The sequence below is a fragment of the Tauraco erythrolophus genome, chromosome 27 (genome assembly GCF_009769465.1).
Source record: "Tauraco erythrolophus isolate bTauEry1 chromosome 27, bTauEry1.pri, whole genome shotgun sequence".
NCBI classification, from domain to species: Eukaryota; Metazoa; Chordata; class Aves; order Musophagiformes; family Musophagidae; genus Tauraco; species Tauraco erythrolophus.
This window is the reverse complement of record NC_141491.1, coordinates 3,464,220-3,477,584: the sequence shown is the minus strand read 5'-3', so window position 1 is coordinate 3,477,584 and position 13,365 is coordinate 3,464,220. Positions and strand designations below refer to the sequence as shown.

The 13,365-nt window shown below is 50.0% G+C and overlaps 1 protein-coding gene across 2 annotated transcripts; it reads left to right on the top strand.

Moving 5' to 3' along the window:
- Nucleotides 1-5,728: 5,728 nt before the first annotated feature.
- Nucleotides 5,729-13,076, top strand: TAF8 (TATA-box binding protein associated factor 8). 2 transcript variants are annotated; one of them, XM_086627194.1, is made up of 8 exons: nt 5,729-5,836; nt 6,912-7,068; nt 8,510-8,608; nt 8,895-8,957; nt 9,408-9,532; nt 9,842-9,989; nt 10,766-10,908; nt 11,369-13,076. In XM_086627194.1, the coding sequence occupies exons 1-8, from the start codon at nt 5,729-5,731 to the stop codon at nt 11,510-11,512; spliced, it is 987 nt and encodes a 328-aa protein (XP_086483320.1). In that variant the 3' UTR covers nt 11,513-13,076. The 2 variants fall into 2 exon arrangements, with proteins under 2 accessions (XP_086483320.1, XP_086483321.1); XM_086627195.1 differs by having other exon boundaries at nt 5,804-5,842.
- The last annotated feature ends 289 nt before the right edge of the window (nt 13,077-13,365 follow it).

Genomic DNA, 13,365 nt, shown 5'->3' with positions numbered 1-13,365 from the left:
TTAATGTCAGATGCTGCTTTTTATCAGCTCTGACAGCATCTCACAAGGAATGCCAGGACTTACAGAGGGGAAAACAAAATGCAGAGGAGCAGGGACTTGCCTGTGGTTACTCAGCAGGGTGGCTGCAGAGCCAGGACTAGAGCATTGCCCCACTAACCACAGCACCAATCTCCCCTAGCATCCCTCACTGGAGGAACTCTCCCACCACCCCCTTCCCAAACCAAAGCCTAAGCCAGAGTGCTAAGAGCTAGAGATATAAACAGTTTTATTTTCTGATATTTTTATGTGAAGCTCTGGGAAGGAAGGAAGGAAGGAAGGAAGGAAGGAAGGAAGGAAAGAATATTCCCAAGAGAGTTAAAATACCAGGCAGCACAGGGCTGTGAAGTACCTACCCATTTACGAAATAGCTCCAACATGAATAAATCAGGTAACACGGTACATACAAGGGAAGAGTCAGCAAAAGGCATCAAATGCAGAGGGGCATGCACAAGCCAAACAGCTCAGCCAGAGCAGGAAATAAACGGTTATGCTGGAATTTCAGCAGCCTCATTTGCAGCAATCCATGTCTGTAGAGGGAGTTCACAGCAGGAGACAGTGGGTGCCAGGGGAGCACTGGAGAGTTGTGGCCGCTCGTCTGGACGAGCGTACACCCCAGGGAAGGGGGCAGCACACACGAGCAGTGCACCCTGCCTGGGTGCAGATGCTTGTGCAACACTGTGTGATGGAAGGCACTGCACTGGCCTTGCCTCTGTCCTGGCAGGCAGATTCTTCAGCTGCAGGAGTTTGCACCTCCAGGAAACTCCTTGAAGCTTGCCTGAGCTGGGAGAGCTGGTGCACAGCCCAGCCACCAGTGTCCCTTTGCTCTTGACTGCTGTTGGGGCGCATAACGCAAGCGGGCACAGGAAGGTTTACATTTGGTAGCCTCCTCTGACCTCATGGCTGAGCCTGCTTCTAGCAGGAGACTGGACTAGAGACCTCCTGAGGTCCCTTCCAGCCTGGATTGTCCTGTAGGGCATCTGATCCCTGATGGGAATACAGGCTGGGTGAGGCACAGCTCCCTCAGCAGAGCTCAGGTGGGAGGAGTGGGAGCTGGGCATTTCAGAAAGAATAACTAGCTGGGAACTGCTGACAGATTTGGGAGGGGTCTGAAATCTCACCTCTGCAGGGCTCCTTCTTTCCTACCAAAACTGAAGGAAGAAAGACTGTGCCCACGTTCTCACTAACTGCTCAGCCTCTCCACTTTCCAACTCCCAGAAAGATACTCCAGGTCTGCTGAGGAAGACACTGGATGGCCTCCAACCATATGGATAGAAACAAGCATTGCACAGAAAAAAAAAAATGAGTCAACTGGGGCAGAGAGAAGCTGTGTGGCCGCACAGATGAGCGGTTAATTCAGAGCGGGAGAAGGGTGCTGTGTCTCAGGCTGCATTCTTCAGGCTTGTGCCTGTGTTCCACATGAACCAGTTCAGCACACAAACACCCCTGCTGGGGCTGAAAGCCAGGTTTGTTTCATTCTAGGCAAGGGCTGTAAATACCAGGCTGAAAAGATACTTCACAAAGCACTGGAGACATGAGACCAAGCAGAGACTGTCCTCATGCAGTAAAACAGCCAGGTGTTACAGATCAATTATCATGTGTTGTACTTATATCACAAAATCTCAGTAAGGTAACTCAGCTAAATACCACCCTCATCCTCCTCACTGCACAGAGGAAGGAGCAAAGGAGGGGTTTAGCAGCAGATCTAAGAGCAGACTGAAGTCCTGACCCACACACACCTCAAACACATGCATGCTGCTCCCTCGGTCTGCACTGAGCCCCTAGCCAATCTCTCTTCTGCCTGAAATATCCCAGGATCTAGTACCACACCACTAATCACCATTTATTTTTCTATTTTTCTTTCCCCTCCCCGAGAGCTGAGCATGATGGCTGGCATAATATAACACGAGGAAGAAATGCTGCCTCACTCAGTACTCTGATGAACGCAACATTCATCAGCAAAAGCATCTGTCCACACTTGCTTCCCCACGTACTCTCCCCCTGGGTTTGCTACAAGTGCAACTTGTAAATTGGCTGAATTGACCTGATGGCAAGCTGAGCCCAAGGGGCACAACGCTTCCTTTGGTACCATATGTAGCATCAAATCACCTGAAACTCACCCAATGCTCCTACAGACATTTCTGTCTCAACTCAAGCCTGTCTTTGCAGCAGCAGCACTACATCAATGTTTTCAGTCCAGACCTTCCAGTACCCACTCCCCCTTTCCATCCATTTGAGACCTGGCACTTCTCAAGAGTTACCCAGCAACTTACAACTACCAACATTATGCACTCACATTTCCCCCCTTTTAGCTCCATCCACGATGTCAGCTTACTCACTAGTGTGCAGACCTCCAGAAGTTCCTCAGCTGGAAGCTACAAGGCTTCAGCATCTCTTTTCTTACCACGCCAGGGGGCTGAGCACCTGTCCCACCTCCACTGCAAAGCCCTGGCAGAGACAGACATCCCTGCAAAGGGATGGCAAAGCAGCTGCCTCACGGTTTGGCAGAACGCTGGGAATTCATGCAGGCAAAATGCAGCAAGATCTCCAGTCAGCACCCACCCTCTCACACACAGCCATTTCAGGGTACTTTTGATATATTGGGCACGATTTTTCTCCACCAGCCCTCTGCCAATAGCTTGGCATAAGATTGCCCTCTGTATTGCATTTTCAGTCTCTGAACCGATGTTGCCTCCTACCTTTGAAGATGAAGAAATTTGCTTCTCCAGGCGTGTTTGCTTTGAACAATCCAGCCTCCACCTTGCTCTGCCTCCTCACTTTCCCTATCTGTTACTGGATTTTGCCACTACTGTTGCTGAAAAGCCAGCAGCATGTGGAAGCTGCATTGCCATCCAAACCAAACGAGATCAGGCTCTTTAATTTCCAGCGTGGCAGCTGTTGTTTACATCACTTTTTTCCCCCCCTCTCACACACAGTAATTGGTTCTCACGATGTTCTTGCTCTCCCACACATGTACTTGAACAGGAAGCAGGGGTGGGAGTTGTAGTGTGGGGGTTTCCTGTTCTGACTTTCTGAAACACTTGGCTGACACCAAAGCTTTGATCAGAAGATCGAAGCACACGAGCTGGTACACAAGGTTCAGCTAAGAGTGCATGTTGCTTACAACAGGAAAACCGTAAGCGCTCCCATGGTTACACACAGGGCACACCACTAGTAGAATCATAGAATCATAGAATGGCTAGGGCTGGAAGGGACCTTCAAAGGTCATCTAGTCCAACCCCCCTGCAAGGAACAGGGATATCTCCTACTAGATCAGGTTGCTCAGGGCCTTGTCCAACCTGGCCTTGAACGTTTCCAGGGATGGAGCATCCACCACCTCTCTGGGCAACCTGTTCCAGTGTTCTACCACTCTCATAGTAAAAAATTTTTTCCTAATATCCAACCTGAACCTACCTCTCTCTATTTTAAAACCATTACCCCTTGTCCTATCATAACTGGCCATCCTGAACAGCCTCTCCCCATCTTTCCTGTAGGCCCCCTTGAGGTACTGGAAGACCGCTATAAGGTCACCCCGGAGCCTCCTCTTCTCCAGGCTGAACAGCCCCAACTCTTTCAGCCTGTCCTCATAGGAAAGGTGCTCCAGCCCTCTTATCATCTTCGTGGCCCTCCTCTGGACCCTCTCCAACTGGTCCATGTCCTTCTTATGTTGGGGACTCCAGAACTGGACGCAGTACTCCAAGTGAGGTCTCACGAGGGCAGAGTAGAGGGGGAGAATCACCTCCCTCGACCTGCTGGCCACGCTCCTCTTGATGCAGCCCAGGACGCAGTTGGCCTTCTGGGCCGCAAGAACACATTGCCGGCTCATATTGAGCTTCTCGTCCACCAGTACTCCCAAGTCCTTCTCCTCAGGGCTGCTCTCGATCCAATCACCACCCAGTCTGTATTTATGCCTGGGATTGCCACGACCCAGATGTAGGACCTTGCATTTGGCCTGGTTAAACTTCATGAGGTTGGTACGGGCCCACCTCTCCAGCCTGTCAAGGTCCCTCTGGATGGCATCCCTCCCTTCCAGCGTGTCGACAGCACCACACAGCTTGGTGTCATCGGCGAACTTGCTGAGGGTGCACTCCATGCCACTGTCCACGTCACCGACAAAGATGTTGAAGAGGGCCGGGCCCAACACGGACCCCTGAGGGACACCACTCGTGACCGGTCTCCACTTGGTCATTGAGCCGTTGACCACTACTCTCTGAGTGCGGCCATTGAGCCAATTCCTTATCCACCGAGTGGTCCATCCATCAAACCCATGACTCTCTAATTTAGAGAGAAGAATGTCGTGCGGGAAATTTCTTTCGTGCGGGAAAAGTACTTTCCATGCTTTTTTTAGTAAATAATTTCCTAATGGGAACGCAGGCTATTCCAAAGCCACTGCAGTGCCAGTATAGGAGGCTTTCCTTTCCCAGTTACCCCGTAAAGGTAAGGGCTCTCCCCTCCAGGTGCCCAGACAAGAAGTGGAATATAAGCTTCAACCCATCTTGTCACCCAGCAATAGAGGGGTTAAAGTTTTTTGTCTAAGATTTTCATGAAGGGTTTAGCAGGCAGTAGGTGATTTACATGTACCTAAAGAAACTAACGAGCTGAGCACCCTGGTAGCGGTCAGGAGTGATTAAAAGGGAGACTCTTTATCCAGAACTGTCTGCCCTTGGAGGGTGCATCCCAGAAACTGCATAAACTTTGTTATCACGTTTTTCTGAACTATGAACATGCAGCAACTTGGGGGAAAAGGGAATTCCGGCTGGGGGAGATGGCAACCACCAAGTCAAGGACCACCTGCCCTAAATACAGCCCAGACCCAAAAGAAAGAGGCAGAGGAAGAGAAGTGAGCATGTGAAGGAATTTACATGTAAAGCAAGAGAAAATTAACCAATTAAGAATACGCAAGCATGTTCTGAATATGCATGATTACAGTGTATAATTAATTTTCTGTCTATAAGCTGGGTGTGCATGCCAGGAGACATTCCCCATGCACCCAGCACTGCAATCATAGAATGGTTTGGGCTGGAAGGGACCTTAAAGATCATGTTGTTCCAACCCCCCCACCATGGGCAGCAACACCTCCACTACACCAGGTTGCCCAAAGCCCCATCCAACCTGGCCTGGAACACTTCCAGGGATGGGGCAGCCACAGCTTCGCTGGGCAACCTGTGCCAGTGCCTCACCACCCCCAGAGGGAAGAATTTCTTCCTTATATCTAATCTAAATCTGCCCTCTTTCAGTTTAAAGCCATCACCCCGTGTCCTGTCACTCCACACCCTTGTCCAAAGCCCCTCTCCAGCTTTCCCGTAGCCCCTTTAGGCACTGGAAGGTGCTGGAAGGTCTCCCCAGAGCCTTTTTTTCTCCAGGCTGAACAGCCCCAACTCTCCCAGCCTGTCTCCATACAGAGGTGCTCCAGCCCTCGCATCAATAAAAACGCCGCTTTCTACAACTCCAAAGGACTCTTGGAAAGTTCGATTTCCTGGAACGGAACCCGGAGGTAAAAGAAACGCTCCTCTGGCGCTCGGAACAAGGCGGACCGAACTTCAGGCCCCCCGCCCGCCGGCTCGCAGCCGCCGGGCACGGAACGAGGCCGGCGGCGGGACGCGCGGGAGCGCCCCGGGGACACCCCCGCCGCCACGGGGCGACGGGCATCACCGCGCATGCGCCCCCGCCCTCGCGCACTACAAACCCCACAATGCCCCGCGAGCCCCGCACGGCGCGCCCCCACCGCCGCACCTGGCGCATGCGCAAAGCTCTCTATGGCTCCAAGATGGCCGACACAGCGTCCGGTAGCTCCGGCACGGTAACGGCGGCTCCTCGCCGGGACGCGGGGTTGTGGCGGAGGGAGTCCGCCGCTGGGGTCGGGCGGAACGGCAGCGGCCTGCTCCTCCTGTGGCGCCGAAGCGCCTGTGGCCTGCCCGTGGGGCTTTGAGGCGGGGGGCCGAAGAAAGGGAGGCGCTGATTGGCTGAATGGCCGAAGGGAGGCGGGGCTCGGCAGCGGGGTTTGATTGGCTCAGGTCCTTCCGCTCGGATTGGCCGGCGAGGGGGGCAGCGAGGCGGGGGGGGACCGCGGAGCGGCTTTTTTAAAGGGGCCGCGCCCCAAAGGGTGTGAAGCGTTGGGTGGTGCCTGCAGCACCGTGTCTAAATATACACATATATATATATATATGTGTAGGTATGTATGATGTGTCTGTATATATGTATAGCGGTGTGTATGTGTAGACATATATATAGATGTGTGTGTGTATATGTACGTATGTATGTGTGTGTGCGTGCGTACATGTGTACATGCGTGTGCATACGTACATGTGTACATATGTGTGCATACACACGTGTACATATGTGTGTGCGTACGTGTGTGCATGCGTACATGTGCACATGTGTGTGCATACGTGCATGTGTACATATGTGTACATACACACATGTGTACATATGTGTGTGCATACGTACGTGTGTGCACACGTACGTGTGTGCACACATACATGTGTACATATGTGTGTGCATACGTACATGTGTGCACATGTGTGTGCATATTGCATGTGTACATATGTGTGCATACACACGTGTACATGTGTGCGCATACGTGCATGTGTACATGTGTGTGTACATACGTGTGTGTACATGTGTACACATGTGTGCATGCGTGCAGCGGGGCACGCTTCATGCATGGGCAGCCCTGCCCCAGCCCACCGGTGCGCTCAGAGCCATCCCGGCACGATGCCCCACTGCCCGGGGGCACCGGGAGCAGGGTGGGCACCCTCACCCCTCCCGGTGCCAGCTCCTGGGGCGAGCGGCGCTCCGGGCTCGCTGCCTCCCCGGGATTGCCGGTGGGTTCGTGTCCCTGAGCCCGTGTTCCGGGGCGGGGGGTCTGTCCGCAGCGCTCGGGTGCCAAGCACGCGTCCACACCCGCCGACAACTACCACCTGGCACGGAGGAGGACCCTGCAGGTGGTGGTCAGCTCCCTGCTCACCGAGGCCGGCTTCGAGAGCGCCGAGAAGGCGGCGGTGGAGACGCTGACGGAGATGTTACAGAGCTGTGAGTGCCACCTGGGCAGCGGCCGGCCAAGGCCCCCGAAATGTCTTCTTTCTCTCTTTTGGAATTGGCCGTCACTCTTTTTTGTAGTTGTTGTGGGTTTTTTTTTCCATTTATTATCTTATTATTATCTTATAGAATCATAGAATCACAGACTGGTTTGGGCTGGAAGGGACCTCACAGACCATCCAGTTCCAACCCCCCCACCATGGGCAGGGACACCCTCCACTACACCAGGTTGCCCAAAGCCTCATCCAGCCTGGCCTTGAGCACTTCCAGGGATGGGGCAGCCACAGCTTCGCTGGGCAACCTGTTCCAGTGCCTCAGCACCCTCAGAGGGAAGAATTTCTTCCTTAGATCCCATCGAAATCTCCCCTCTTTCAGTTTAAATCCATTGCCCCTTGTCCTGTCACTACACGCCCTTGTCCAAAGCCCCTCTCCAGCTTTCCTGTAGCCCCTTTAGGTACTGGAAGGTGCTGGAAGGTCTCCCTGGAGCCTTCTCTTCTCCAGGCTGAACAGCCCCAACTCTCCCAGCCTGTCTCCAGAGCAGAGGTGCTCCAGCCCTCGGATCATGTCTGTGGCCTCCTCTGGACCCACTCCAGCAGCTCCATGTCCTTCTTGTGCTGGGGACTCCAGAGCTGAACGCAGTATTCCAGGTGGGGTCTCACAGAGCAGAGCAGAGGGGCAGAATCCCCTCCCTGACCTGCTTTGGATGCAGCCCAGGACGCAGTTGGCTTCCTGGGCTGCCAACGCACGGTGCCGGCTCATGTTGAGCTTCTCATCCACCAGCACTCCCAAGTCCTTCTCCTCAGGGCTGCTCTCAATCCATTCTCCGCCCAGCCTGTACTGGTGCTTGGGATTGCCCCGACATCTTGTGTTAATGCCGTTAGCAAAAGCGGAAGGCTGGAGCACAGCCCCGGAGTCACAGACTCCTGTGAGATGAGGTGTTTGTCCGCACTCAGAAGTATTTATCTTACTCGCTGTGTACTCGTTACGTATCCTCATAAGCTCCACATACTGAGATGCTGCCAAAATAAACAGAGAAATAACAAAGTTCCAGACGTTTGGTTGGTCAAGGCTGTTGAGTTCCTGTGTTTGGCAGCTCTGTTCCCGCTCTTCTGCGTGATGTCTCTGGGATCTCAGGTTACATATTTGTCTGAAATCAAGAGGTGATTAGGTTTTGTATTTTTTCAAATTTCAAATTTGTGATGCACATTTGCTTTTTACATTTGTGGAAAACATCTCCTTGATCTTTAGTGTCTCCATACTTGCCATATGCTTTCATCTTCAATACGCAGGCTGTAAGGCACTGGATTCTAGGAGCTGTTTTTCACTCCTTGCTAAATTTGATACAAATTCTGGTCTCTGAAGCCAGGGCTGGTCCGATACAAATGTGAGGTCACTGTCTGAGTTGAATATGTGATGCTGTTCTTTTTTCCCCCAGATATTTCTGAAATTGGAAGGAGCGCCAAGTCCTACTGCGAACATACAGCCAGAACGCAGCCCACGCTGTCTGATATAGTGGTTACTCTGGTGGAAATGGGTGAGTAGTTGACTGGTCCTGCTAATTCCTGCTAATTCTGCGTTGCAGAAGATTTGGGTGTGCTGCGTTGGTAGGAAAATGTGTCCCTGATGTTCCTGGCATTTGTGTGGTGCCCGCTGCTCCGGGCCTCGTGCAGGCACTCAGGTATCACTGCTGCAGAGGCACTAGGAATATATCCAGAGTGCATGATTTTATTTCTCCTGTAATTTGAAGCCCTTAGAAAAATTCTGGATTTTTGACAGGTTAAACTCTTTGTGTGATTTCTATTTCCTCTTTTATATTTCAGGGTTCAATGTTGAAACGCTTCCTGCGTATGCCAAGCGCTCCCAGAGGATGGTCATCACTGCCCGTATGTGGGAAATCCTTTCTCTTCTTGTGCAGGGAATTGGAGATGGTTTGGCATTCCTATCTGCTGGCATCCAGAGCTCTTGCTCTTCTGGTGGATGGTGCAGTTCAGTGCTCCTGGACGTGCAGTTTGTGTTAAGGACTCCTGTGATGACTGTAATAGGTGAAGGAAGGTGCCCTCTGCTGATGCTGAAGGTGGCTTCAGCATCCTCATTGCACATGAGAATCCTCAAGCTTGGTTTGTTTTTCCTGTGGAGGAGAGAGGGCTCAAGTAATCCTTGCTCCCTTTTAGGATGCCAAACACAACTTGAAACTATTGCTCGTGGGATATGCCCTGTCCCTTTTGTAGGACCTGGGGACACGGTCGCAGCTCAGCGTGAGCTAGCACTTTATGCCTAGTCCTTGACAGAACGGAGCTGGCTGATTTGTGTGTGTGCATGTTTTTTAACTGTAGCTCCTGTGACAAACCAGCCCGTGACTCCCAAAGCCCTGACAGCTGGACAGAACAAGCCACATCCATCCCACATTCCTGGCCATTTCCCTGAGTTTCCAGATCCTCACACTTACATCAAGACACCAGTGAGTGAAAAAAGAATTCTGTGCCATTTGGGGTCTGTCTGAAGTCAATAACACCAGGAGTAGCATATAAATATTTTTACTTCAGTGCTGCTACTGTTTATCCAGAACATTGTTTCTCCTGGCTTAATAAATTGCTGTTGCTTGCGGTAGATTTCTAGCTGATGGACCTCTGTAGCTCTCTAAAAATCTGTGCGTGTTTAAGGTCAGTGCTTGCCTGTAGCATCTGCATCCTTGTAGTGTTTTGGACTTCAGCTGACTGCGTTGCATCCACTAGCAGTGTTCTTTTTTCCTTTCCTGCCTGCTCCACAGACGTACCGGGAGCCAGTGTCTGATTACCAAGTCCTACGGGAAAAGGCAGCATCTCAACGGCGCGATGTAGAAAGAGCTCTCACACGTTTCATGGCTAAGACAGGAGAAACACAGAGTCTCTTCAAAGATGATGTTAGCACGTTCCCACGTGAGTTATCTAGGACACTTGATGCTGTAAATGACAAGTGTCTAACTGAGTATACACTCCATTAGAGTTCTTGCTGTTGCAGGAGGTGAGCACTGAGTGATCACATTGTGTTTGCCCTTCTGAGGGACTAGTAGGCTGGGAAAGGAGTTTTTTATTTAAAACAGGAATAAAAACAGAATCAGAGCCTAATAGTAGGCTTCTACCCTCACCAAAGGCTCACTTTCTTCTGCTGGTGGAGAAGGCCTTGGCTGACGTGCTAAATTCAAAGCTCATCTCAATCCTGTCTCTGACCCTCTGTGACTTTTAAAGTAGTAATTTCTTCTCTCTTCCATTTTTGTGGTAGCCAGTGGAGATTTTTCTGCTTCCCTGTCTGGAAAGCAGTGATGAGAATTCCCACCTTCCCAAGGCTCACTGGCAGCACAGATGTCAGTGTTCTCTTAAGGGGGACTAAGTGATGCTTCAGGCTGTGAGATAACTGAACTTTTATGGAGATCAGGAAGGACTCTTTTGTGTTGTTCTAATGCTTTGTCCTTGACTGGAAATGTAAAGGGAATGTTACTTTCCTCAGAAAGTAGGGAATTAGAGACTGTGATGTTTTAGGGACAGCATATTCCTGATCCCTGGAAGCATCAGGAAAAGAGTGCGTGTGTGTGTTTAAAACTAGAACCAGGGAAAATGTTTGGTCTCTAAGTAACTGGTTGGCTTTGTGCTTCGTAATCTCTGACCTGAGGAGCCTTCTCCCAGCTGGCTGACTGTGTCCTTTTCCCTAACCCTAGTGATTGCTGCCAGGCCTTTCACTGTACCCTACCTGACAGCTCTTCTCCCCTCTGAGCTGGAAATGCAGCAAATGGAGGAAACAGATTCATCTGAGCAAGACGACCAGACAGACACTGAGAACCTCCCCCTGCACATGAGCACGGTACGCCCAGTCTGAGAGATCAAGGTCTCTTGGGCCCAACTTTCTTAAACCTATGAAACCTGTTTTTTTGCCTGTCTTCCTTGCAGCTGGGCAGAGTGGGTGGAAAATGGCAGAGTGGGTTGCGTTTTACCAGGTGTAAATGACTAAACACTGCCATGGTTCTTTAACTTTCTGCAGGGTGCAGTGCAGAATGAGATTGGGTCATAAGCTTTCAGTACAACCTTCATTTCAGTGTTAGGGGAGAGAGGATTGTCCTAGAATCCCACACTGTTCCCAAAGGGGATCTACTTGTGTTAGAAATCAGGAGTCCTGACCTTTAACACAGCTCCTTGTGTGCTGCTGTTTATCTTGGCTGTTGATTATCAGTTTTGCCAATAGGTTATGTGGTTTGAACTTCTAAGCTTTATTTAGCCTAACTTAGGTTGTTTGTGCTTTGGGTTTTTTTTTTTTAATGTGGCAGGATGATTCAGGACCTGAAAAGGAGAATGCTTCAGTGTTACAGCAGAACACCTCCCTGTCAGGCAGTCGGAATGGGGAGGAGAATGTGATAGACAATCCCTACCTCCGACCAGTGAAAAAGCCCAAGATCCGCAGAAAGAAGTGAGGTGTAACCAGCTGGCTGCTCAGAGTAAGAATATCTTGGGGGGTTCACCTCTGCTGCTGTGGAGAGGCATGGAGCAAGACAGGAGAGGCAGTCTGGCTGAGTGGCAGAAGCAGAAGAACGATCTCTCTCCGCCTAGTGAACTACACTCTCATCCTGATTTGCAATGCTCCTCCTTTCCCCTCTGCTCTCCTGCTGACTTGGAATGGTCGATGGTCAATTGCCTTAAAAGTGTCGAAGGCCACCGGGTTGCACATGGGAATTGTCTCCTTTACTTTGGTTTGTTCTCACTGTCAGCAGGATTTACTCTCTGAAGAGATGGGGACACAAAGGTTCTTGCTGCTCAGTGCTTCCCAGCAGGCTCCACGGAATACAAAGGCATCATTCGTTTGTGGCTGGCTGGCAGGCCAGAAAAGAAACTTCTGCAATCGACCTTGCCTGGCCTTATAATCTGAGGAACATGTATTAACAGAGACAGAAAAACCCCAGAGAGGTTTCCTTCCTTGGATTCTTGGCAGGTAAAAGCAAACAGACTTTTCTTTTAAGAACTAAAAGCATCTGATGTGTTGGTAGGAGAGTGAAGTGTAAATACAGAGCTAAGGTGGCATTTTCTTCTCACTTTGCTGACTGCAGCTGCACTTCTAACTTAAAAGCGCTAAGTGTGGTGTTTACCCTGCTCTGCTTTGAGATTATTTTTTAGCAGTACAAATGGCAAGATGTAACAGCTGCTTCAGGCTATTTTTCAGTTCTATTGTTAGTTTCAACACAGCACAGCTCCTTTGAGAGTTCACGCCTTCACCAACTCTCTGAAAGATGCTGTGCTGAAAAACTTGGAGTATGGAATAAAGCTGTATTGATTGCAGTCCACAAGGCCATGCTATTGATGGCACTGTTTTATTTTGTCCATTCTCAAATACAGGCTTTTATCAACAGAAGTTGCTCTTTTTTTCCCCCTTTTATTTCCCCAGAGCAGAAGATTTTATTTCAGCAGTGAACATGTCTGGTGATGGGAGCATTGTAATTGTTAGCTGGCTCTGGAGGGCTTCGCTTTAATTTTCATTCAGCCTTTAGTTAGGCAAAATGTGGGTTAAATTTTTTCGACAAAAGACTCCTGTAGTTTAGCCCAGTCTCCTGAGCATCTCTTCTGGATGAAAATGTGGTGCTGGGAGAGGCAGCAAAGACTGCCTGCTACAGACTGCCATACAGGTCATTCCTAGAGTAGAGCAGCTGAATGCAAGAAATCTGTTGCAGTCACCAGGGAAATGAGAGTCATGTGTGTACCTCACCTCTGTTTAGTTAAGGCATCCTCCCAGGCCTCCCTCGTCCCCTGTCACCCAGGGAAGAGGAGAAAAAAAGGAGTAATTACAGTAGAGAACAGAGCTGTTACTGCCAACCAGTGTGAAATGACGTCTCTAGCAAAAAAGTCCTGCATGTGCCATTGTCACTTCTGCTGGTGCCTTGGTTGTACAGAATAACAAATGTACAGAGACATTGTATATGTATGTATATATAAAAATTTATATCTTTTTACTTGAATTGAGCGTTTTTCGTAATGAGAAAATCCCTCGCTGGGTAGGGGAAAAATGTAGAATGAAAATAGTAATTTTTATGTTGATAATAAAAGAAATTTTATCTCCTACAAACAAAACTGACTGAGTTCTTAAAGTTTCAGGAGTGGAAAAGCACCTGAATGGAGCCTGACTGTGTTTTCAGTGATTCTACAAGTGGTAGGAAGTCTTGTCCTTCCCTCTGCATCTCTTCCCTTCTCCACAGCAACATTTGATAGCTGAGAAGTTTGGGAATTTTCCAACTAAAACGTTGGTTCATGAGAAATACGCTGAGTGAGGACAAAGTGC